The 25,859-nt window shown below is 38.0% G+C and overlaps 1 protein-coding gene across 3 annotated transcripts in view; it reads left to right on the forward strand.

Annotated features, from left to right (window-relative positions):
* LOC110843474 overlaps positions 1-24,160 on the forward strand; it is a 98,450-nt gene extending 74,290 nt beyond the window's left edge. For 2 of the 3 annotated variants that reach the window (XM_035847679.1, XM_035847680.1), the window contains exons 7-30: positions 2,072-2,149; positions 2,311-2,346; positions 3,722-3,890; positions 3,969-4,015; positions 11,956-12,107; positions 13,066-13,210; positions 16,995-17,125; positions 18,088-18,207; positions 18,291-18,330; positions 18,529-18,640; positions 18,748-18,835; positions 19,126-19,194; positions 19,306-19,327; positions 19,399-19,444; positions 19,549-19,766; positions 19,834-19,857; positions 20,190-20,219; positions 20,297-20,389; positions 20,560-20,745; positions 21,174-21,203; positions 21,281-21,293; positions 21,375-21,501; positions 21,648-21,932; positions 23,153-24,160. In XM_035847679.1, coding sequence (XP_035703572.1) covers positions 2,072-2,149; positions 2,311-2,346; positions 3,722-3,890; positions 3,969-4,015; positions 11,956-12,107; positions 13,066-13,210; positions 16,995-17,125; positions 18,088-18,207; positions 18,291-18,330; positions 18,529-18,640; positions 18,748-18,835; positions 19,126-19,194; positions 19,306-19,327; positions 19,399-19,444; positions 19,549-19,766; positions 19,834-19,857; positions 20,190-20,219; positions 20,297-20,389; positions 20,560-20,745; positions 21,174-21,203; positions 21,281-21,293; positions 21,375-21,501; positions 21,648-21,932; positions 23,153-23,236 — 2,345 coding nt within the window. In that variant the 3' untranslated portion in view covers positions 23,237-24,160. The remainder of the gene's footprint in view (positions 1-2,071; positions 2,150-2,310; positions 2,347-3,721; positions 3,891-3,968; positions 4,016-11,955; positions 12,108-13,065; positions 13,211-16,994; positions 17,126-18,087; positions 18,208-18,290; positions 18,331-18,528; positions 18,641-18,747; positions 18,836-19,125; positions 19,195-19,305; positions 19,328-19,398; positions 19,445-19,548; positions 19,767-19,833; positions 19,858-20,189; positions 20,220-20,296; positions 20,390-20,559; positions 20,746-21,173; positions 21,204-21,280; positions 21,294-21,374; positions 21,502-21,647; positions 21,933-23,152) is intronic. The other variant, XM_022089440.2, reaches the window with a different exon arrangement.
* Positions 24,161-25,859: the final 1,699 nt, after the last annotated feature.

Genomic DNA, 25,859 nt, shown 5'->3' on the forward strand with positions numbered 1-25,859 from the left:
GATGATAATTCAGACGGACGGATGGATGAATGAATGGCAAATGGAGAGTTCCGATTTGTGTTGTCTTGTTCGCCACGTGTTGTGTTTGCAATAAAAATGTAAATCCCAAATGTAAATTTTTCCATAAATTGACTGCGAACAGAATGTCAGATTAGCATTCGGAATTTGATAAATGAAAGATCTAGATGTGGAAATCAGGCATGATAAAAAGGGGATTATTGAACATGAAGGAAAACAATCTTCAAGTTGGGGGAACCAGCCCCATTTAGTAAATTAAAGTGCATTGTGTCAAAAGTAGTAAGGATTTATTGCCTGTCTCCCTTCTCCGTTGTCGTCTACTACTCACTCGGCAAATTTGTGCTGAATTGCGGAAGCAAGCAACCTATACATACACACAAACACCATGCATAACAACATTCACCATCTTCATCGGTCGGAGGGAATTTATATCATCACATCAAACCAACAGAACATCATAATCTCATTCGAAAATCCAGCAAATGCACACACCCTCGATCGCCGTCATCATGAAACAAAAATACCAAGAGAGAGATTACTTTCTATTTCTATGGGTCGTCCGTCATCTCCCTTCGACAACAAGAGCCAATCACTCAAAGTATTCAGATACTACATACAAAAGTATTCTCCCCTTGAGTAAAGCTAATAAAATACAAATTAAGCCGAAAAATATGTATTTTAGGATCTCTTAAAAATTGTGCAGAAATATTGAATAATTGATATTGTAATTTCTCATTTTGAACACGTACAATTAAATGAGTGATGCACATAATATTTATATCTATCAAATCAATTTATCTTGAATTTTTTTATGCATAAAAAAATTCAATGGTATAATTCTGCGCATTCAAGTGCCCACATTTTCTTTAAGAAATTCTCTGTAAAACTTTTAGGATGGGATAAAATTTTAATAATATCTTGCTTTAGTCGTAAACAATACATTTCAAGTTAAAAAAAATGAGAATATGGAGACGCACACACACACTGGGGCAGAATACGTGCATGCATATGTAACATATAGCCAGCAGGGTTGGATGAGGACCGTGTGTGTGCAAAACATTTTCGGATTCTCACCAGAGCCCGTAGACATTGTCTTGATATAATATTTTACGGCTTTGTCTTATCCCCATTCTCCCAAATTTGCGTGGTCGGTATGAGTGCGGAAATGTTTCGCAGTGACTCGCATTCGAACGAAGCGAATGATAAGGATTTCGCCTGAACAAATGGAGAGATGTCCCGTATGTATTCATATATTCCTTTCTGCGACGTCTATGATATTATGCTAATATATGATGGGCGACTGAGATGGAGTAATATAATTTAGCCTTATTTCATTTCATTACGCCTTGCTTCCTCCCGACTCGTACTTTTCTCTCCACGAGAGAGGAAAAGAGAAAGCACAAGTGAGCTGAACAAAGCTATTTCCTCCCAAAAGTCTTATATGTTCTGCTGATGGCTTAGTTAGATGGTGCCAAGTCCTGTCTTAACAAATTCAGGAATGGGTAATAAAATGAACCGACAACCAAGTCATCGAGGCTTCGTCGTCGTCGTCTACTCTGTCATTCTCATTCCGTCCGTGCTTTCCCCTCGCGCTCCCCACCACCGTTTACCCACGGCTTGCATAAGAAAATAGAAAGCACATAAGAAGTTATTATTATCATCTTGTCGAGTTGCGAGCAAGATGACAACCATGTTTCCATTTCCTGAAGGGACAAAAGTGGTATTGGTGACACCAGACCACACACACACACAGCATAGAAAAGACAGCATGCAGCACTATTTCCCCACGACCAGACCACCAAGTTGAGCCTCCGTGATCCCAATAATATGGGTAGTCTTGTCTTATGATGTTGCCAACAGCTCGACTGAATCCGACAAGGCGAGAGTGACAGGTATGCAATTAGTGCAGTTCTGACCCACCGACGCAATTCAATGAGTATGTCTAGACACACTCGTCTGTAAATTAACATAATTGTTTATAAATATTTGATAACAATAAATTCTAATTATTAATATTGCAGCTTGAAAAATGTGTATCTTTTGTCATTTACAGTTCCACCGAAACAAGTTGTTGTGGTTGATGAGCGAGGAACAGAGATGAACTCCATGATAATTGGGCCGTACAATGAAGGTGAGTATGTATGCACATGCATGCATTAAATAAACTCGCAGTTTTCGGGGAAATCACGTAATAATGATGCTTTTCCACCTGATTTACTGAATTTGAAACACTGGAGCCTGAACGTTCTTTCAAATGATCACTGGCTAATTGAAATAATTTTATGGTTGCAGGTTCCTCATTGAGGCTGACATGTGTCTCAACAGGAGGTATTGTAAACATTTTATTGAAGATCGCATCCAGCGAATCATTTGGCTGCCATTAACTTACCATTATGCCACGATAAATTACACGCTCGTTAGTTAGTAGCGTTTCCACTATTTCCAGCTGCTTGATTTGATTTTAAGTCGTTTTTAGATGCAGTTAGACATTATAATCCTGCATGTTAACCACATGATGTGATCATCTTACGTAATAATGGCTGAGTTCGTATGAATGCTTGTGTATTTATGTACTAAACAGTTGATGGTAATAATGTATGGTAAGAATGAAGAAAAGGTCCGACAGCGTTGTAACTAATAACTTAGCTGTTAGCTTTCACGACTAAAGATGTTCATATTGGCATAAAAATGAGACTCGTGAAATTCGTCATGTAATTTTCAACCTATAAATATGACGAGATGATACAATGAAAACAAGAAGAACGCAATCTCTATCGTTCATTACAATAATTATTATTAATGCAAATGCAAATGGTACTTGAATATGTTGTTTATTAAACATAGTTGTCTACATGTTGCGCTCAAAAGAGTGGTGATTTCCTTTGTATAGCATCATTTTTTATCCATAAAAACTTGACAGGGAAGAAGTAAAACTGCTTAAATGTCAAAGTGAAGTCTATAAATGTGTAAGTTGCGTTGGTTTTATGTAACACGTCAGTTGTTACCCAATGGCTCAGTTGGGGATCGTATTGTTTTGCGTAGCAGGGACTTACTTGTTATGATCGCAAGCAAACGTTGCAGTCTTGTGTTACGAGGTTTTTAGTTAATAATGTTTGGCCTGCTGGTCTATGGCTGCAGGGAGGTTGGCGTATGTGCATGTAAATATGTATGAATGTACATAGGTGCCGAAGGAGGAAAGTGTTTGTCTGCATCATTAATGCATATTATTTAAGTGCTTCGACTCGTTTTGACTGGAAAGTTTGACTTTTTCACTAATTATGGGTTTTGTTGGGTTGGACAAGGGGTATTTCAGTCCAAAATGCTAGTTGACGTATGCCTGCATAATACTTTGCATGCTGAATCGAATCTGTCTAAAAATCTATGACTGCCAACTCGATGGATGACGACGAAGAACGCTTAGCCAAAAGACTATATAGGCATGTGAATTAGATAATTGCTCTCACATGTTTGGCTTCAATTGTCGTAACAATTTATTAACCACGGTGAAAGCAAAATAGGTTCATACGTACACGAGTATGTGCTACATATATTCATTCATTTTGGATGGATCCAAATCTGTCCAAATCTGTCCAATCCAATGGATGAATCTACACTATGCAATAAATTTATGCACTATCGACTAATTTTTAAATTTGTAGTATTGACACGTAAGTATAAGAACCCTGATTTCTGTTCAATGCAGGTTCACCCTTACCAAAGGTTAGCTGGTGGAGGGAGAATGCTCTTTTGGACGACACGTGGGAGGTGTCTTCGGAGCATGTAACTTCAACCGTGGTGTCAAATACACTGACGATCAGCCGTTTGCAGCGCAGCGACCTCAATGCTAGATTGACCTGCCAAGCTGCAAATAGGTAAGTTTTACTGATGGTTACTACTTTTATATGTGATCAAGCCTAATACATGTGTCATACGCAATTGTGATTTATTAGCAATATCAGCGTCCCTGTCTCAACCACAGTCACTCTGGACCTCAGTTGTAAGTTAACTTTGGTGTACTTTCACTAACAATATTGTAAGCAATACATTCCAAATAACCGCAACATTTACTTTCTGTGGTAATTAAATAGTTGTACATAAGATATGGTAGATATGCACATTGTATGTGCTGGCTATTATCGTATTTGAATTTTAGGATGAAGGAAAGTTGTTGTCGACAACATTTGATAGTTAAAACCACACATTTACTACTTGTAAATACTATCGTTGACACTCGAGTTGAAGCTCTGTCATAATAACAACATTTTACGAAACAAGAGAAAATTGTACATCTACTGCTAGAAAATATGTTGGTCTTGACTGTACAATGTGGAAATTCGAAGCAGAGAAGAAAGTAAACAAGTTGAGCATGTTATTTGTACGAGTATATGCACAACGTACAGTCCTCATTGATATCTTAGATTCCTTTTTACATGATTGGACACAATTTATTAAAAAAACATTTTTAAAATTTTAAAACCTGGTTATGCAAAGCTTAAGAGATACATATGCAGATGCAGCTTAGAAAGAATTAATCGAAAATTTAGCATGAGCTGGCAGCTCCTTCAGACTGAAACGGTAAAACAAAATAGAAGCCGCAGTAGTGCCATTAATAACTAGGGAAGAAAGGAGGGAGAAGGGGCAGGACGGGTGAATAATTTAGACTTATGTTATCATCAGGTTTCTGGAAAAATAATCTGACGATTTTACACAACTGCTCCTAGCTTGATACAACCATAACCATAAATCAATTTCACCGCGTGGGTGAACTGCTCTCGTAGACTCTTGGCTGATTTTTGTCTTAATCCAAGATAAAATAAGAACATTGAATACTCCGTTGGTGGTAAACTCCGTTTTCAATTGAAATCTTTGTACGGAGCACGACGAGAGTCTTTACCTCCTTTCTTTAATCGTTCGTACAAAAGGGATTTCTCTCACCATTCTCATATCGTGCGATGTACACGAGTATAAATACATACCCACACACAACCCTGTTAGAGTGGAGCGTGTATAGCTTACTTTTGTCCTTTTTCTTCTCCGTCCGTGCTTTCTCTTTCTTGTTCAGACATCGAGATGTGTAATCTCGGATTTCTCGTGTTTTCACGAAGGCTTCGTGCTTCCGCTATTCACTACCTTTTTTCCTCTTGTTCATTATCATGAAATCACAAGTTGACAGGTGAATTTTGCTCACTCATGTCGAGGAATTCTGCTCCTGCAGGAATTGATTGCAAAGAAGCTTTGAGAACAGAAATCAAATTATTTGCAGGGGTCGTACCAACAATAAAGATTATGATTTCAATCCGGAGGCAATGCAGACTTTGTGGTTTAACAACGGAGGTCCCCTCCATAATCCCGTTCAGCCGTACATTTGTGCTTGTACTGTAGACCACAAGTTTCAGGTCTAAGTTTATTAGCATGCATGCAGACTCGCTGACAGATCTATGAATCTAAAAATAGCGTGACTATAATCCATTTTTCAGTAAATAATACAGATTACTTCAAGATATTCTTTGAGTTTGAAGTTTTGGAAAGAAAAAGTAGAATAATTATCATGATCCGAGGTGCATTCACATAGAATAAACCAACGAGGACTAAACTGATTCGCTAGATTATGGTTTTCTTATGTATCTGTATTGATGTTGTTTTTATCTCGTGATAAATATTTAGGCTTCACTCTCGATTGATTGAAATGGTTTTATGGTTCCTTCTACTGTACCAGATATACATAAGTAAATAGCCCTTACATACGTAGTTGTGGTCGTATAGTTTTTATATTTCTTTGAATGGGTTGTTGGTCAACAACATTGACATTAGATTAGAATTACCCACAGAAAACAAAGCTTGGCAATACAAAGAAATCCTTGTTTTGCCAAAATCTATCTAGTGTTTGCTATTGTGTGTTTACTAATTCCTGAGGGTAGCAAAACCATTTTTTTCTGTGTAAAACAGCTCCAGCACTCTTACGTTTTATGCGAGTGCTTAGGAACCACTATATTGAAAAAAACATGGAGAATTAGGTCGTCTCCAATCTCGGTCCAGACTAACGAACTAACAAACCAAACAGGAGTTCAAAATGCAATAAAAGCAGGATATAAAGCAAGCGGGATGCAGAATTTCGCCAACTAAACCAAAGAAGGGAGATTGTTAGTTTCACTACATTAATTTCCGCTAATGGCTTCAGGTTATTACCCAGATTTTTCCAAGTTTGGCTCAACGTTCTTTTTCTTTGTGACGAGTGCTAAAAGAGCCAAGATGGTTGTTGTAATTTTCTCCTTGTATGTATTTTGTTGTATAGCAGCTCATTTATTTTCCGCCATGGCAGTAAAAGTTGGCTCAATTCACGGAACAGCGCAGAGAATATATTGCATGATATGCCTCCATGGGCGAGGAACTATTGTGGACGTAAACATACTTACGTCCCCGTCAGTAAGATATATACGGCCAGCTCCTACCAGTCAAATTACTAATCTTTGAATGGAGTTAATTAAAACCTGCTGAAATTGATGTGAGATTCTGTTATTGCCCCATTTGTACTTATTTGTTGGCAAAAAGGCCTGCGAAATTAATACGATGGTTGTGTACAATTTAAAATCTTGGGAAATAGAAATAATTGCCCAAATGTTGACGTACATAAAGACGTACTTGTTTGTTTGACTCGCTAACAATGTATACGTTTGAAGTAATAATAATTTGTGAAAACAGGTGCTAAACAGGTCACAAATATTCATACTACTCTCGACTCTTAGCAAGAAAAGCGTATGTACCATGCAAGCTCAATTTAAAACTATATGTAAATTATACCATTACCGTAATTAGCATTGGTAATATACCACTGGTGTTACGCCAGGTTTATGATCCGGGCTTGAGTCAATCTGAAACCAAAGGCCATGTTTTGAATATGAATGACCAAATAAACTCGCAATCCATTCTGACGGAATGCCAAATCATTGAATATGAGTCTTGTTAGTTCATTACGCTGTTGCTGCTGTTGTTCGTTGGTTGGTGCTTGGTCTACATTTTGCGGAGTTCAACTAATTTCAACTCACCCTTTCGAAGCCCTTCCACCACGTAAACTTCCCCTCGTTCTCGCACCGCCGAGAGAAACAACATTTAAGCCCAATGGAACAAACTGAGCTAATGACACAACTAGCATTGAGGTCACCTCTCACATGAAAAACGAATTAGGCCCTTGTTGGTGTTCTGCGGCTTGAAGTACAAAATGCAAAATTGAACTGTGTGCTCAGAGTTAGTTGTTTAGAGTTGGAGCGTCATTTTAGCAATTGCTGGATGAAAGTGTACGCAGGCAGATTTTGTGGAGGTATCAAGCCACTGAATACATATATATCCAACGAGGCTAAAATCGTCGTCGTCGTTGTCGTCCTATCTGCAATGAAAATCAGCTCGAGGATGCAAAATACAATATGAGAGATGAAAGTAAAAGCCGGCGTCCTAATTTTCAGTTCATATACATAAATTTTCGTGAAATATTGCTACACATGGACTTCGTAACTAATGGAAAGAGTAATTTCGTTGGAACTGGTTGTTATACTAAAAACTTGCTGGAAAGGTTTCCCGATTGAGAAGACTGCATGTGAAGAATATACATTTATGTATGCCTACATACTTACTTATGCGCAATATAAAATTCGTATAGTTTTTGGTTCTGGAGAACTCATGACGACTTTTATAATGCATGTCGACTATGGATAGCTATATCGACTTTGGATATATCGATGGCGTCGGTTAGTTGTGGAGTCGGCAGACAAAACTTTCTTTTCAGGAAGGAAACAAGACTCACGAGACATTTAATATTCCTTATGCTGGGACGGTAAAACTAAAATTAATCATAGCCCGTGGTACAACGCTAAGGTTAATTTCGACGCTTTCCACCCAATATGATTATTACCTATTAGGCATTTGGCACTTGGAATTTTTACTATATCTGCCCTGTAATATGTGGGATATACGTATGTGTGTGTGTCTAGGGCGGCGAGATTAGATTGGAGAGTGGATTGAGAGAAAGCAGTAAAAGATCGTACGCACCTCAACTAAATTTTTGTTTGAAACTTGTCCGACTAGTCCAGATAAAAGTGATGGTAGGATCGTGAGGATGGACAAGTAATATTTTTGAGACTGGGAGCGTTGCGCTGCGTACTTTCTCTGGGAGAAAGAGAGAGATGAAGTATTAGCAGAGTTTGCAGTCAGAAAGAACCAATTCCACACATTGCATTTAGCGATGAACGTTAGTGGGCATTATATCATGTCCAAACATTTTAAGCTGCTCTCTCTCTCATATCGAAAATGTTACATGGTTCCCAGGACTCATAAATTCCTTCGTACGAACCAACTGTCCCTGTGCCCATTTTCTATATTCTCACTTCCCTTGCTGCGGTCCATACCACGGCCACGACTACTCTATTCAGTCCAACAATGGGTAAGGGGATCGGAAAAATGGTACTATTTACTTACGTATATATTTCACTACCACACATGTAAAGCGTAGTCGAGTCTTAAAACAATTCAAGCAAATATATTCACCAGCACTGTCTAAAATCATACGCGGTCTATGTATTATTTGTTTTGTGTCTTGTGCTTCCATTCTTTTCTCCATCTTTTAAAGTATCAACATAATTCTGTAATACGTATTTGGGGGATCATTTATTGATCCCTTGTTGAAAAAATTGGATGACCAAGCTATGCACATGTATGCATTATATTTCAATCTATGAATGGTCTAGGATATGGAATCATATATGTACTTGCATATACAAGTGCACGATGTCTCTCTTTATGGTATTTTCATTAGTTCAAGGAGATTTTTCGTTCGGGATTAAACCTTAAAGCAGGATCCTTTCCAATATATTCATATTTATGTACGCATACACGAGGGCTTATTAGACATTCTCATCACTATCAAGTTAAACTATTATTCCTTCACTTTCCCTGATTACAGATGTAAATCTCCAGCTCTAAACTGAATTGCAGATTATGCTTATTTTGAAAACAAGAGGAAATGAAGGGAAAGAATATTCATGTGAAGTGTATGTACATATCAATGTACTGAAGAACCCAGTTTAGAAGAGCCACATCCAAATAATAAAAGTTTACTCAAATACTGGCAATATTTTAGTAAATGGACTGAAGGAAATGCATGTTCTTCCGTTGAATCAAATAAGCTCCCCCTAAAAACGTCTGCTTTTCCCTCTGATCAATTTTTCATTTCTCGAATTCATTTCCAAAATAATTGAAATGTCCTGCTTAGTTCTGCTTGAGAGCGAGGGGTATGTTTCGTTTGCATTTTGCTCTTTACTCTCCACACAGTGAAAAGAAAGAGAGAAAAAACATTGAAAAGAGCTACAAATGTTTCCGTTCCACCCTCACTCATCGTCCTCCTCCCAACAACACGGACAAATTTAACTGATACTTTTACGCACCACAAATTTCGGGCTGCTTATAGCTATCCATTATCCCCCCCCCCCACCTCTGCATGCATATGTAGTAAATCTATCTGCCAGCTTGAATGTAAATTGACTCAATCAACCTAAAAATGTCGTTGTTTGTTAGTGCGCTACGAGACAAGGTGAAAGTACTTGCTGGCATATTCATGGCGTGCGTGCATTTCCACACCAAACCTTATTTATCAGTGACGTTAAGCTATTTTTTATGATTTTAGCTTTATTATCCCCTCATTTCTCTCGGGAGTTTTTTCCCTGCATTTGAATGTCCAGACACAAAGGACGAGGAACATTATTATACACCGTGCGTTCCCGGTATAACATATCGTGTTAAGAAGGCCTGGTTGGACGTACAATTTTAGGCTGGAGATAAGATACGATTCAAGCTTATATAAGCATTTACATACATACATACTCGTTACTGCTTTAAACAACTTTCTTCCTTCGGATGCTTTCTAGAAGGTATGTATGCAACATTATTCCCTTGGTTGGCTATTTCCAGCGCTATTTATAGGGTACGAGTTTGAGGAGGGGAACAATTTTTCCCTCAATTCGCTGCATTGAATTGCATCATCATTGCATTGCACCGGTGTTTGCATTTACAATTCAATTTGTAATCCATTGCAAGCGAAGTAGTCTAGTTCTTGGTCTGGTCTGCAATTGCAGGTTTATATTATACATACATACGAGGTATTACGAGTCCACTGCATTTAAATGGCTTTTATTTGCACTCTGTGCTGATCTTCTACATACATTTGGAGAGAAGAAATGTGGTGCAAGTTGTACGTAGCTGCTGTCTTATATTTTTTTGTATTCTGTTTTCGTAAATCTGGGAAGGATATTTGTTACACAATGAAAATAACTTTTTTATAGTCTTATTTTTATGGCTGATGTAGGTTTCCATTGTTCACTTGCAGCGAAACTTGAAAAAAGTCTGTTGCACGCCAAGTTTTTAGTTTCATCTCGTTGCACAAATATGAACTTTATTGGCATGATTAGTTTTCCACTTGTTATACGTTAAGCATACAAGTAAGCTTAGACTTTCAAGACCCTGGAGCAATCCGCACCAGAAAGTGAACTCGTATGTAGCTTTCCCTAACAAATTGTAAGACTCATTAATTTATCTCTTCTTGCTACAAACAAGTATTGTGCTTATTGGAGTCACAAAACCCAAACAAGATGACGACTGAGGTATACAAATTCAGCCTGAGGAAATAATGCCTATGGACGTGTAGGTAGGTATGTAGTAGTTTAATGCGCACGTGAAAGTCCTAGGTGGAGAAAGTGAATAAGATGATATACCTCCAACATCCAACCAACCTCCTTTCAGATCATGTATTACTAATGCCCTCATAAATCATGTTCAATGGTCCCCATACAACATCACAACATCGTGACTGTGGCAGTGTTCTTAAATTAAGCACATAAAATCTGCAGACAGTTAGGGTTTGGCAGCAGCAGCAGCAGAAGCGGCGGTGCTGAGCTATGCGGCTAGGTTCGGCAATTTGTATTTATTTCGCATAAATAATTCTTGGGAAATTTTTGCTGCAAACGTGCTCATGCAGAGGATCCTCAGAGACAAACGAGTTAGAGCTGTTTAACGATAAAAGCAGCCCTTCGACACCGTACAACATCCGTTGCTTCCTCGCATGTATTGGTGCCAACGTGCAGTATATTTCTCTTTGCAAACAGTGTGCTATTATTTTCTAAAGTAAAATTCAAGTTTCAGAAAAGCGCCTCTTTCCTCCCAAACACATAAATAAACATGTATTTGATGCCTCCGAAATTCATGTGATGTTGGGTTTCAACTTACAACACCATCGCAAATACGAATTTGGGTTTGGTTGTTGTTCTTGCGGAGGAGTCATCCTCCTTTCACTACAAATTTTCTCGAGCGATGCAATTTTCGCGTGGTGCAGAAACGACGAAAGATTGGTAGCCTCAAACAACACCAAGAATGGTGGTTGGTCGTTTCAGCATTCTCGCTCATATATATCATGCAATAAACGGGAATTAACTCAATAAATACTTGGTGTAATCACAACTGTCTCACACAGCCTTCGACACAACATTATTGCTTTCACTTCAAGACTGTATATACAACTTTGACGCAGCAACTTTCATGAATTGCCTTTGTGCGAAGAATTACTTAACCAAGTTGCTGCCGACCTAAACGTTAGGATATGTTCTTACGCGTAGTGCTGCATTTCTCACCAGTATTTAAAAAGGATATATAAGTATTTATTTATTTATTTATTGAGGTCAACCATTTTGTTATGCTGTGATTCAGTCAGAGTACGATTTTCTCTTGAATTTGTGTTGAAAAGTAAATGGTTATATCTTTTCGCTCTAAACATATCAAATTATTGAAATGGAAATCTTGTGTCAATAAGACAATCCTTTTATAAAAAAGTGTCGCATTTGATTTATTTGATGAAAATGAATGAATAATGACAATAACGAGTTCTACCTCTCTATTTGTCAGTTCGTCCTTTGAATGTGAAAATTTTGGATGGGAAACCAGCCCTGTCTGCAGAAAAGGAGTACACCCTCGACTGCCAATCAACTGGAGCAAGGCCCCCATCAGTGATAACTTGGCTGAAAGGGAGCACGCGTCTCAAGCATCACAAAGAAACTGTAAGTTTGAGTTGTCTGTCAATCAAGATAAACTCCATTTTTTGGTTGTAGTCTCTCTCTTCTTGGTCTCACTTAGCAGTGCAAGTGCTGAATATGGGATAAATGCGCCTAGATATTTTTTTATATTTTGTGTGCCATTTATGTACACACAACTGTACAGTATGCTCACTCTGAGAAATAGTGACGCTCAATATTTTAGAGTTATTGGGATTCGTTCGTGATAAACAATATTAAGAGGAAGGCAATAGTTTCACAGCGGTTGGTCGAAAGCAGCAGTTTGCGAAAACCCGCAGTTGAGTGAGTTACTTTCAGTAGAGTGCCAATTTGAAATTGCCAAGTGGAGTGAAAATTTAATGTATTATTTGAGTGAGTGAAAGCTTTCCTTTCCAAGCAATTTACACCCGTCCTCTTTCCATAATGTTGAATCCTGAGCCCGTTACTTAGCCCGTTATGTCAATTTCTTGGGTAGAGCTTTTTGACAGTCGTAAATGAAAGAAGTATATGATTATCGTAAGCCTATTCTCCGCCCTGTGTACAAACATAGCTGCTCAAATATGTCCCACATCGTGCGCATCCTTACTACCTCAAAGCACTAAATGATAAATGCAGAATGCTACCTTCTCGTACTTTATTGTCCTATCTTGAATTACATACATTTTTAGGTTGATCCTAAGTATCCACTTCTTACGCCGGATGAAAAATGAAGTTATTATTTGATACAAGTAACACGATCCTCAATCACCCAATGACTGATTTTACTGTATAAATGAATGGCTGTAAAAACTGTTTTTTTTACGGCCAATAGAAGTCTACGAGCAATAACAAGAGTGTTAGATTTGCATACTCAGTTCTATTTTTATTTGGCATACAAACGTCGTTAATGCATTTGGTGAAAGTCAGTGACTCGCTTTTATGTATATGGAATTGTTAAATATGTATTTTGACGATTACTTTGCAGACGAGCTCTGATGGGAACGTGACAACTAGCCGGCTGACATTCATCCCGACGATGGAGGACATGGGGAAAACCTTAATATGTCAAGCAGAAAACCCCCAGATACCTGGGAGCACAATTGAGGATGGTTTCAAAATGGATATTCATTGTAAGTTGACGCCCCAGGCTCCTTTTTTCCTTGCTTCATCCTCTACATGTAGAAAAAACTGGGAAAATTACTTTGTAAACTTTCTCCGGCCACCGAACCAAACTGACTGCTACTTTTTTTCTTGGTTGTGTGTGTGACAAAGCAAACTTTGTTCACAGCAAATGTTGTTAGAATTGAATTGAGGTAAACCAAAGGGCCCAGAAGGATCAAAGGAAAAATTTATTAAAATATTAGTGGAAGAGGAAAACTAAAATCTCGTAGCGAGAGTGAGTGAAACCCCGTGAATGCTGAAATACTTTATCCCACCCTCCCGCCTCCTCGCTCCTCTCTCTCGTGTCGTCTTTCAATTGGGAGAGATTTGATGTAGCTTTTTTTGGTTGATCCTTCTTTCACTTCTTCTTGCTTAGTTGATGCTCGAATTCCATCACGAATAAATTCTGCATCGTTTGCTCCGATTGGAATAAAATGAGGTTTGCTTCCTCTCCATACCAGTGGGAAAACCAGCAGCAACGACTACTCAAAATTGTTGGCGAAGCTGCTGGGGAGTAAGTACGAGGAGGAGGTTCGCGTCTGCTGTCTGCGGCGGCCGGTTGGTCGCCACCAATTCCCAAAGCGTTCAGACAGAGTTTTGGCGACTCCAATTGTCAGAAACTTTCTCCACCACCACCACCACGACGCTATGCCACTACTTGGGCCTCTACGTTTTTGCAGATTACCAAAGTTTTCCTCATTCCTGCACTGGAACCACCAGTTTAGTAAGGGATACAGGAAAAATGCAAATGAAAAAGAACGAGAGGCTTCGATGAAAGTAAATACTAAGTAATGGTGGATTCAGTGTTTGCAACTTCTCTGGTTTGCATTGTGAATTTGAATGAGTATTCTGCTTTTGATCTGGTCCTAACGGAATTTGTGCAAGTGCGTCAGAAATAGGAAAGAAGGAGTTTGCGAATTAGTTGGGAGAAGGAGAATTTTTCCATGGCTGTTGTCGACCTCATAGCGAACGAAATTAGGTGTTCGGAGGTAGGGGGATAGGGATCATTCACTTTGAATTGAATAAATTTTATATGTGAAATTTAGTATCAATTTGGGGATTTGAGGGCTGTGATTTAAGAGAATTCTTAGGTTGTCCTCGTGTTGGTACTGAATATACGTACATATGTACGGGACGTACGTATGTATAAGTGAAAGGGATTGTATAGTTCGTTACTGCTGAATTCAGCAAAAAATTTGCGGGATTTGAATCCATTTTCTCATTCTGGATACCGTAACTTTGGGACTGTGAAACTTTTCACTTGTGCAGATTGAAAAAAAATGGAAATGCTACTAGAATTCTTTCAACACAGTTGGTTTCCTACTTTGAATCTCAGTTTGCAACTGTTGTTGTGGTTTGCAAGTTGCAACAACAGTTTGGCTTGTGAAGAAACCATTACACAACTTCATTATGTGTTCTGAAACATTAACCCCCGATGTGTCGTTGTTTACTTGTTTCCTTTTTTCTTCAAACAATTCTTCAAGTCCTGTGGAGGCAGGCTGCTGCGGCTGAGATTCTTATTTTTGAATCTACTATTATGATATGTTCGCTTCACCAGATTCTCATCTTTGTTATCCTCCACGACAGCCATGCACCCAAATTGTTTTCTTTCAATGGAGCTTCTGACACTTCTTACAAACGTACGTACCTATTTACCAGATACCTATTTGTGTAAATATGTGTAGGCTGTACGTACGTTGTTACTGCAAGATTCCACAAATATACTAGCACATTAGGCACAAAATTATTATCATGTCACGTGCGACGTTTTTTTTTGCATGGAACACAAACAAAAATTTACTTTCAAGTATGTGAACTTTTATTGTTTCTTAATATGGGGAAATAATAATGTAATACAAGATGCATACACGTTATCTACGAGTAATTCCCAAAGAGTGGTGTTTTAGTCTTCACCAAAATGTGGCCATATTTCAAGGAGAAAGTGGGACAATATTTGGCCCGGATCAATGATTATAATGCCTGATCGATGGTAGAGCAGAAGTGTTACTCGGAATGGTTTGTGTGTTCAGATTTAAGTCGTTACACGTGGATAATTGCAGGTAGTACTACAACTCCCACACTCTTCTTCCTGTCTGCGAAAACAAAGTTATAAGTATGTACAAATGATGGTTTCTACAAATTGATGTTCCTCGCCTCGCTTGTATGTTTATAGATTCAGCATATATCCCAGTAAATTCCCCGTAATTGCGAGTTGTGGCATTGTGAAAGTAAAATGTAATTAGGGACTTTTGGAGAGGGATGTGGAGCGGAATAAACCATCTTTTAGAATTTAGATGACCAACTCATGTGTAAACTTCAGGGGAGTTGGAAAATCGCATTTACATTTCGCCACAGTCTCCTCAATCCGAAACCCAGCTCCCTGTCGTCTGACGGCTCAAGCAAGACCGAGTCCAAGGCGAGCAATCTATCGTCGTCGTCTGTGCTGCTTCTTCCTCCCTCGCTTCCCTGCTTTCACCTTGCTTTCCTCTCTCCCTCGGTCGTCGTGGCGGTGTCATCCTCTTCGCCTCCTGCTCATCCCTGGCTTTGTGTGCGGCTTCATCTATTTCGGTCCCTTCACTCGCTCTCCCTGTCGCACGTCGAGTTCTGTGTGGAGGAGGTGTCCCAAGTATTTTAATTTCCGAGCCTTCCTGTCGCTCTCTTGATGACAGTGGGCAACCACGTTTTATCTCTGTCATTTGCGGAGGATTAGGTGAGTAATGTCTCTCTGATGAGGTGTGTGGCCCTCCATGGCGCAAGAGACAGGCTACATCCGCATTAGGATGAAACAACTTTGTTTTACTCTTGTCTAACCACAAAATGAAAACACATGTGCGTACTTACATATGTATGTATTTGCATATTAGGGAAATTTTAAATCCATACGTTCCGTTTTAGTCAAATATCTCTGGATAAAAATTAACAGGAAGCTAAAAATCGTATCCAGTTTGGGGTTATGTACTGGCAGCGGGATTTACGGTAACGGAGATGAACTTTCTTCTTTGTGACATAACCAAATAACCATATACATAGTTTAAACCGGATTTGTATGCACTCGTATTGATTCTGGAAACAAATTTGCAACATATTTAGATACCCTTGGTTGATACTCTTGGTTTCGCGTTCCGATAATTTCTATTCAAATTCATTGCACCAGTGTCATATGAGCTCGGGATTTTCAATTTTCCACCCACTGATCTCTGTTGATGGATTCCACAAAAAGATGGGAGATGATGGAATGGATTGTTGACACAATTTGTATATTCTTTTAACACTTGAGAGCGCTTTTATGCATACAAAGCACACAAAGGACATCGTGTGCTCTCTCAGGTGTATTTCAAGTTATGTTTGCCTCACTGAACAACTTTCTCCTCCTGATTATCCTTCCTCCCTTCCTCCTCCTATACCTACCACACGTCAATTGAATATGAAAATTTGCTTGAAGAAAGTTGTACGCAACTACGAATAAGTTTATGAAAATATGTAACTAGACAAATACCACAAAATATCTACAGCATGGTCAAATCATTTATTTTCATAGCTACATATTTAAGATAATCAGATCAAATGTTGCTCGAAATTTCATATAATTATCATTAGCGTATTACATAAGTTATTTTCAAAATTATACAAGCAAAAGAAACAAATGTGGTTCAGAGACTGTTTCGAGTCGCTGACTGTTCCAATCCAACTATGAGTTCTGCTAATATTAGTCAACTTGTGTAGTCAAAGTTAATTTGTATCTTTTTTTTGCAGACGTCCCTCAAGTAACTCTGGAGCTGGGAAGCACTTTGAACTCGTCGTTTTTAAGAGAGAATGCCGATGTCTATTTTGAGTGCAATATAAAAGCCACACCGTTTGTTCAGAGAGTAACTTGGAGGCAAAATGTAATTGGCTCCGTCTTTTCCTTGATATTTATAGTATCTCTTTCATAAGGCCGCGGTAATGTTATTATGAAATACTTGCAGAATTCTCATTTTGTGCCTTAAATTTTTTATATAACGAATAAACTTTTTTTTTCATCCCGTCCTCGGGAATGTGCTAGTCGATCGGTAGTCGGTCAGTTTGGCGAAAACACTTTTGGCGAAAAACTTTCGCCAAAAAATAATCCCATTTGGCGAAAAACAAATTCCATGCATTTCACCGTACGTTAGTTTTATTTTATTTAAAGTACCTTTTGGCGAAAATAATGTCGCATTTGGCGAAAACGAGGATTTTGTGAAAATCGTTACTCATGGTCATGAAGAGTGTTCACCCCTCCGGGGACCATCGGATACATGGATTTGTGACGGGACGTTTAAATCATGTCCAAAAATATTCAAAAGGAGTGGTCAACTTTACGCAATGCATTGCATTTAAGAAGCAATTGACAACATAAGCCGAACACGCGGACAATGCGTTCCAATGGTTTATGCCCTTCTCGCTAAAAAAAACAAAGAGTGGTACAAAATATTGTTTGAGTTTATAAAAGCTAACGTCAGAAACTATAATCCTTCTCAAATCCAGCCTTCGAGGCTGCGGCAATTGATACTATAAAGTTCGTGTTCACAGAGACATTAATTGAGTTGGTTCCACCTTTGTCAAAGTATTCTTAGGAAAGCTCAAGAATTAGGCCTACAAGCGATTTGACATAAATAAATGCGAAATTTAAATTTCGCCAAATGTACTTTTGCGAATTATCCACTTTCGCCAAATGTGACAATAATTTCGCCATTTAGTACTTTTATGACAATTTTTTACCACATTGGCGAAAATATTTTTTTCGCCAAACTGGCTTTCGCCAAACTGACCGTCAATCAGTCGATCAGTTATGTAAGCTCTAACTTGTGTATGCATGCTCTGTTTGCAGGCACGTCTTTTGCATCATAATGCGTCTGCCGGTGTGATAATAAGCAACCAATCTTTGGTACTCCAATCAATAACACGAAAATCTGCAGGATTATACACTTGCATAGGCACAAATAAAGAGGTGACCTTCATACCCACATTTATTGACACAGATGATGCAAATTATTTATAAATGCAATAATTCGCTTTCACCATTTCAAATAGGGGGATGGCACTTCAAACGCGGTATCACTCAACGTGAAATGTGAGTTATGCTCTCATATTTAAAATTTGGAATGAATGTCTGATCGTGTGTGCAAAATATTGTGGTAATTTGTGTGGAGTTGGACGGTGTTGATGTTATATTGCAACGCAGAATGTCGCCTGTTAATTCGCTCGAGGATGATGAAATGAGAGCACAGTCCGAATATCGATTAATTTTTTGTGTCTATTTCTGTTATAGATGCTCCAGTTTGTAAAGTTCATCAGCAAACTATTTACGGGATAGCTAGACAGGAGCAGGCCAAAATTCTTTGTGAAGTTGATGCCAATCCAGATACAGACTTGCATTTTCGGTTCGTTATGTATCTTTGTTGTACATGTCTTTATAAATGTCTCGTTACGCGACCATACGGATGGTAACCGTTGATCCAGAAATTCACAATTGGTTTGATCTCGACAGATGGAAATTTAATAACAGCGCTGAGAGTATTGACATCCAACAATCCCATTTTACGATAGAGCGACTCCGTTCCACATTGACTTACAAGGTAAAAATATATCCATATTACACATACTTTACTATAGACTAAATCATGTTGTAGTTCAGAGTGTTGGGCAGGAATAAGCCGAGTAGCCCTGATCTTGATAACCCTGTTCCAACTTGTATTAGTTGTCCTAAGCATCACAAATCGACTCAATTTTTTCTGTCGAGTCGAGTTGACAATTCGAATATTGATGATTACGAGTGAGAATTCAAGTTCTCGACACGTTTACGAGTCGTGAATATTTATGATTCTTAATTATTAATATTGCTGTCCTTATGATTATTGTTCATTAGCCTATGACAGAGCTGGATTACGGCACAGTTCTTTGTTGGGCAAGCCATGAGTCAGTTGGGGCACAAAAGGTAAGTGCGTTATTGTCTAATTTCTTCTATGCGGTGAAAGTTGACCCAAGTAAAATATTCTTACTCACCCTTCGATACTAATAAGATAAACTAATATTTACTATTTTGTAGGTTCCTTGTGTTTATCATATAAGTAAGTATTCCTCATTCTTTTCAAAATCCATGTAGTGAAAGTGAATGCAAATTTATAATTATTTGTTTTAGTTCCTGCCGGAAAACCCGATGCCGTATCCAACTGTTCAATTTTAAAGTAAGATCATGAGTCATAGCAATGAACGATTCATGCATTTCACAGTGTACACTTGCGCAGCATTCTTTATTAGCTTTAATGTCCTATGTTTTTAATCTCCGCAGCACAACGTTCGACTCATTATTTGTCTCGTGCGTGGAAGGGTTCAACGGTGGCCTGCAGCAATTTTTCGTCATTGAAATTTGGGACAGGGAATCTCGCCAGGTTCTTAGAAACTTGACAAATCCACGACCTGTGTTCCATGTCCGAACATTAGAACCAGGGAGCACGTATGTCATCAGGATATACGCTGCCAACAATAAAGGACGCAGTGAAACTCAAGGTGAGCTTTAATGTTGCATAGTAATTATTTGATATAATAATTAAAAACTGTATTTTATTCTATCAAGTTTTACAAGCGTCTACTCTCAAAGGTTAGACCACACATACATATATTCTTACTCACTTATTACATATCTAAAAGCGAATCGCATGTGCAAAGTGCATATGCACTTACAGTCGTAAAGATATAAATAGAAACCATTATAAGAGAAGTCCTTGAAAACTTAATAACACCTGGAAATATAGCTTCTAATGAATCTGGTTCAGAGACCATGTCTCTGAGATTGTCTCCATCGTGTCATGTGAACCATATTGAATTAGTCTTATCTGCTGTTAATGCAAGTGATTCGCTTTCGGTATATTCTGATTAATGTCATCGAATTCTGATTACCATCAATTAACCCAATGTTGTATTTTCTTAAAGCGGCTGAAAAGCATACCAGTATTAACGCTGGTGAGTTATACCAGACTAAATAGTTTGTAATATAGCACGTCCTGACGTGAAAACTCATGTTCTTAATACTTTTTCAGAGGCATCTTCTATAAAACCCGCATTCGGATTCAAGATGATCCCAGTGCTCGCAGTTATTGCTGCCATCATCGCGACTATCATTATTGTAGCTGGTAAGTTCCTTAGAAATGTTGGACCATTCGCATTCGTGCACAAAAATATCACGACCTTTTATTAAAAAATGTATCCTTAAAAAATTTAGAATATTGAGATAACCACAAGTTTTTGCAGTAATTTTGAAGCTTCACTGTCAAGTAACAACTTGTTTATTATGTTTTTGCAGTAGTTATTGTTCTCGTAATTCGAAGTAAGGGGCATGGAGGAGAAGATAAGAGACTGCCTAAAAACAATGCAGGGGGGTTCAAGTCCAATCCAGACCATGACAATTCAGCTGTTCCTCTTAAGAAGTCAATGGATGACATCTTGGATCCCGATGACAAAAATCCTGACGTTGTCCCACATGGTTCAGGTAATTATGGTTTAATGAAAATACACTGATTCTTATAGTATTACTATACTCTTACATATACCGTAAATGGAGGGAGGTTACAGGGTGCCTTATTGTATGAATAAATTAAATTACAGATTAAAAAATAGCACATTCATGAAAGTATGACCATCTCAAATGTGTAACCTACATATTTAAACACATTTCTTAATTAGCTAAATCCCTCATCTCTTATGTATATCGATTGCGAAGCCCAAGTATGTAGATAAAGTTGAGATGTTAGAACTTTACTATGTCGACAAAGCGTCAACTGGGTTTGATTTTATTATGCATCTAATTGTAAACTAAAGCAGCTATATTAAATACGATAGACAAATTATATCGTTTGCTAGGGACGGATTATAACTGTGGCAATAATATGTATATATTTATGATGTTTGTTCAAGCAGAGATCGATGGAATGGATCCAGACGAGAAGGGTAAGATATTTTTATTTATGAGACCTTATTTCCTAACGCTCAATGTCTGAATTGATCATTTTTTTGCTAACTTTCAGTATTTTTGGAAAGGTATTCAAATTACAGATTTATTCTATTTCATGATATTAAACTGACTTTCACTTTACATATATTGTTTCTTGAAATTGACAGACTCAACAATTCCAGTCGCTTCTATGAAACCATCCCACGAGCCGTCAGGACGGTAGCCGCCAACCGCCCTGACGCCAATTCATCATCTGAATTAGTCAATAATGTAAAGAATCGTGTCCCCAGAACGGTATGTACGGCTATAACGCCATACTTATATAGCCACATATATGTGGATCAAGTCTTTTCCTGTTTGAATTATGTATTAGTGTGGGACCCAAATCCCACTAATTGGTGTCTTCTTCTCATTCTCTTGTATTTGGCGTATTTATTAAGGGACGAGAGGAGGTCACCTACGCCGAACTATCCCTACCAAGCAGTCCAGCATACCATACTCATGGGGCCCCGCTGAGACAGCATCCAATGTCTCAAGAACCTATAATCTACGCTCAAATCGATCCACTGTTAACTGCTCAGTGCATTCCCGTTGGAGTTCATGAGCAGCAAACACAAACCTTACCAAACTACCCTGTGAGCCACCCTCATTCGTCTTCCGAGGTAGACCCTTCGAGAACACCTTTACTTTCCCCGATCCACCAGATTCCGCACAGAGAAAGCACGGTATAACCAATCAATCCCGATCAATGCGTTGCTTTGTTTAATTTTCCACTGTTGTACTTTTTGTTATAATGCTCCGTCCGTATACAACTTCTCCTTTGTTTAACACCCTGCTCACACTGGCCGTTGTACCATTTATTTTGTTCTCAACGTTTCATCTCAATAAATTGTATTTTATTAACACGTTTATTTTTCTCAATCTTTTATATTTACTTTTATATTTGCATGTTCTCAATACTTATTACCATGTTTTTGTGCAGAAATTCCCTTCATATTTGTTCCTTACGTATGTATGTACAAACAGTTGCATGTGCAATGTGTATGCCTGTATGCCCCACTGTTTCATTAGTGTTTCGCTAAATCTGGTGTAGATTCTCGGATTTCTTAGATTAAAATAATGCCCACACACGCAATTTTGTCATTACTGTGCAAGGTTAATAGGCAACAGGCATCTTATGTGAGGCCTGAAAAATTGTAAGCCTCTTTGGAATGCCTCAAAAATTGTAAACCTCGTGTTGTACAAGAGGAGCAACATGAAAGTGACCAGTCGTCCGTTGTAAGTGATGGACATTTCTGGCAGTAGTTTCTCCATCTCGCTATCGACCAGAAACCATAAACGGGAAATACATCGTTTCATATCCTGCTCACTTTTTGTAACGAATGTTTATAGCTAAAATTGAATATGCAAATTCAATTGATTTTTTTAACTCGGAAGTCTTATTTACTCGACCTTTTCAATTCCTTATACACATGGTTGACATTTAAAATTTCATGCAGCTATTTCATTCTTATTGCCATGTCCATGTGAAACTGAGCTAATAATAAGGTCAACATATATTGCACGTTTTTCTGCTTTTGTGTGTGTATGTGTACCTTTGGAATTTTAACAAGATCCTGGCTACCCTCAAATTACATGGGTCGGGTTCTCATTTCCGATCATAATAGCACAAGTTATGCATGAAAGATTTAGTGGTTTGTCACGCATTTCTCTACACCAATTTATTCAACTTGAAGGTTAGTATGCATGGCATGCATGTTGATTTTTCCAATGAAGTCTGCAGATTGATGGCGTATCAGGAATGATTTAGTCGTTGCATGCTCTGCAACCCCTTCCACTAAACTCTCAGAAAAATGCATTCTCAGCCTTCTACACGAATACACCCGTTCCATTAAATTTGCTTCCCTGTATAAAGTTTAATTGTTTAATGTTGAAACCCTCACAGCAAGAAGAATATGTTCGATGTAATATCCGACCTGAGAATACACACGCAGTTTACTCCAACGGAAGTAATAATATGAGATTTTGATGCGTCCGGTTCGAAGAACGAGTCGGAGTTCTGGGTGAAAGTGGAAACTACTAGAAGACGGACTACGCTACTTCTACAATAAAAACTATAATGATCGGTGCAAAAATATTTTATACTGAATATATAGCTTACAGTAATTAATTCTACCTTATATTCTATTAATATGTGTAAATACATATGTATGTCATGTCAGCTTTAACGTTTTTAAAACGCTCCAAATATAAATATTGGAATCTTATTGTGTTACATTATGGTGGTCTTTTTTATAACGGAATGAAGATAAAGTTCTTGATAGGGATGTTAGAACATAGTTTATTTTTGCAAATGCTAGTCTTTCATAATGTAATTTGTATCATGTAATTATTATTCGGCTTCTTTTTGGTATACATAATTATCAAACCGTATCCGCTACTTGATTGGTCAACTCAGCCACCATCACTTTACACACATTAGGAGAAGCTATACAGAAGCCGGGTACACTACCAAAGACTAATTTTTGTAGGAACCATGTGAAACATACACGGTTGTAAAAAAAACGTACCATCAGCTAATGGATGGTACAAGTAATTAGTAGATTTTTGTTGTAAATACGCAAGTTATTTATACTCAATTTTCTAAAGGAACTATAAAATATTCGTGTTATTTATTTGTTCAAATTGTATGGAAATCTAAACTTGAATTATACTAGGTTACATTTTTGTAAAATTAAATCTCAATGTGTGTAATTGTACCATCTAGATATGTATAAGTATATTAAATAACTAACAATAAGAATAAATATATCGGGACCTAGATCAATAGCTTTGATGATAAGTATTAAAAACTGTGAAATTCAAATGAATTTTCAGCTCAGATAATAATATCTTTGCTGTTACATATTATTTATAAGGTTACAGAAAACAATAAACATTCCTATTTGAGTCATGAGTTGTGTGGCGTCAATTTTATTCGGGTAAAGCAGAAAGTTGTATTCAAGGAAGAAATCATCGGGCATCGTGGCAGCATCCGCCGTCTAGTTTACAAAGCCGAAAACAAGCAAGTTTGCCCTCCTTCCGGTGGAAGCACGAAACTTTCTAGCTTTCCATGCCCAGCTTTTCCCGGGTGAGAAGAGAAAGCGCTGGTATCACGAAAGTTACTCCTCAACCACGTCCAACCCTCGCTGAACTTTCTCCATGGACATCGTTTGCGATACGCGATACGAAATATTTCACAATTTGGGTCTCATATCTGAAATGGGATTATGCACAATAATCTTCGTACATAAGAGTACATAGATGTACACATTGCATTCAACCTTTATATAAGAGTAGGTTATTATGAATTACTTATTGTAAGAAACCGGTATCCGGTTCTTGCGTGGACAATACAAATGTGTACAGGAGAAAGAATGGACAGGCGAAAACATGGACGTAAATTTAGGGGACGAAAAAAAGTGTACAACCTAAATGTGTACAAGGACAAAACCTCGACCTTTTTGAGACATATTATATTATTTATCATATGTATATGTATGTAGTCATTTTCCAATCGCAACGGCTTTCTTGCATGTGTTTTAGTGGCAACTTTACATTTATATTGGGTATGCGTTTGAGTTACGGGTTGAGTTGCCAGAAGGTCGTTGGGTTCAGGTTGTTAACCCTATTCTGGCGTATTTTGTTCCCACATGACACATTGTGGACAACTTCATCCAGAAAATCTACCAGTTCGAGGGATGAATATTTCTCTAGATTTTTTAGCCTTTCATCAAGAATAGTATACTTGTGTTTACGAGTTAGAACTTTACCATAGATTATAGATTCGTAGGTGCATTGCAGCAATTGTTTAATTCTGCTCCTTTTAAGCAATGCAATAATTCCGACATTTCTAATATTTCCGACCACTTGGCCTTGATTTGTTACAAATATACGACTGCTGGTGGTGCAATTTATTTTCACCTTTTTGAGGTTTACTATAAGTGCCAACAATCTAAATGCGAATTTTCCATGATATTACTCCTTAGTAAGCGCATGAAGCAGTTGAAATGTGTGTAACTGAACTGTGCAAAACTGAGGAGGGACTCCGGTCTCAATTACTTAAATGTCTACTTGGTACACATAATGTCTCTGTTATAGCTCTGTCCATCTATTCTACTGTCCCTTTTTTAACTGTACATAATTTAGGTGTACATGTTTTGTCTGTACACGTTTGGCCCTTGTCCATTATATTATTGTCCGCGCAACTGCCTAGCACCTAAGAAACCCCAAGTTGAGAGCAGCCATCTCTCCGTCGCTCTGCACGGGTATCTTTTCATGATAACAACGAGGTTGGTATAAATAATCACAATGAAGGACGCGTATGTGTAGCGAATTTGCTATTTTTGTCACGAAGCAAGTTTGCCTATTTGACATTTGAATCCAATCGAGATCTTCATCTCCTTAGTTCAAAAATACGTCACGGAGGTGTTTACACAAGGCCGGAAGTTTTCTGTATGACATTATCCTGCCTCTTTTTGCCCCTAGTGTATAAATATGTATATATATTGTGTATCTATGTATATATATTTGTCCTTTGGCAGATGAGACAGCCTTTTTATGCCGTCAGAGATGTGTAGCATAGCCTGATTCAATGCTTAGAGCGATATCAC

Source organism: Folsomia candida, unplaced genomic scaffold (genome assembly GCF_002217175.1).
Source record: "Folsomia candida strain VU population unplaced genomic scaffold, ASM221717v1 Fcan01_Sc002, whole genome shotgun sequence".
Taxonomy (NCBI): Eukaryota; Metazoa; Arthropoda; class Collembola; order Entomobryomorpha; family Isotomidae; genus Folsomia; species Folsomia candida.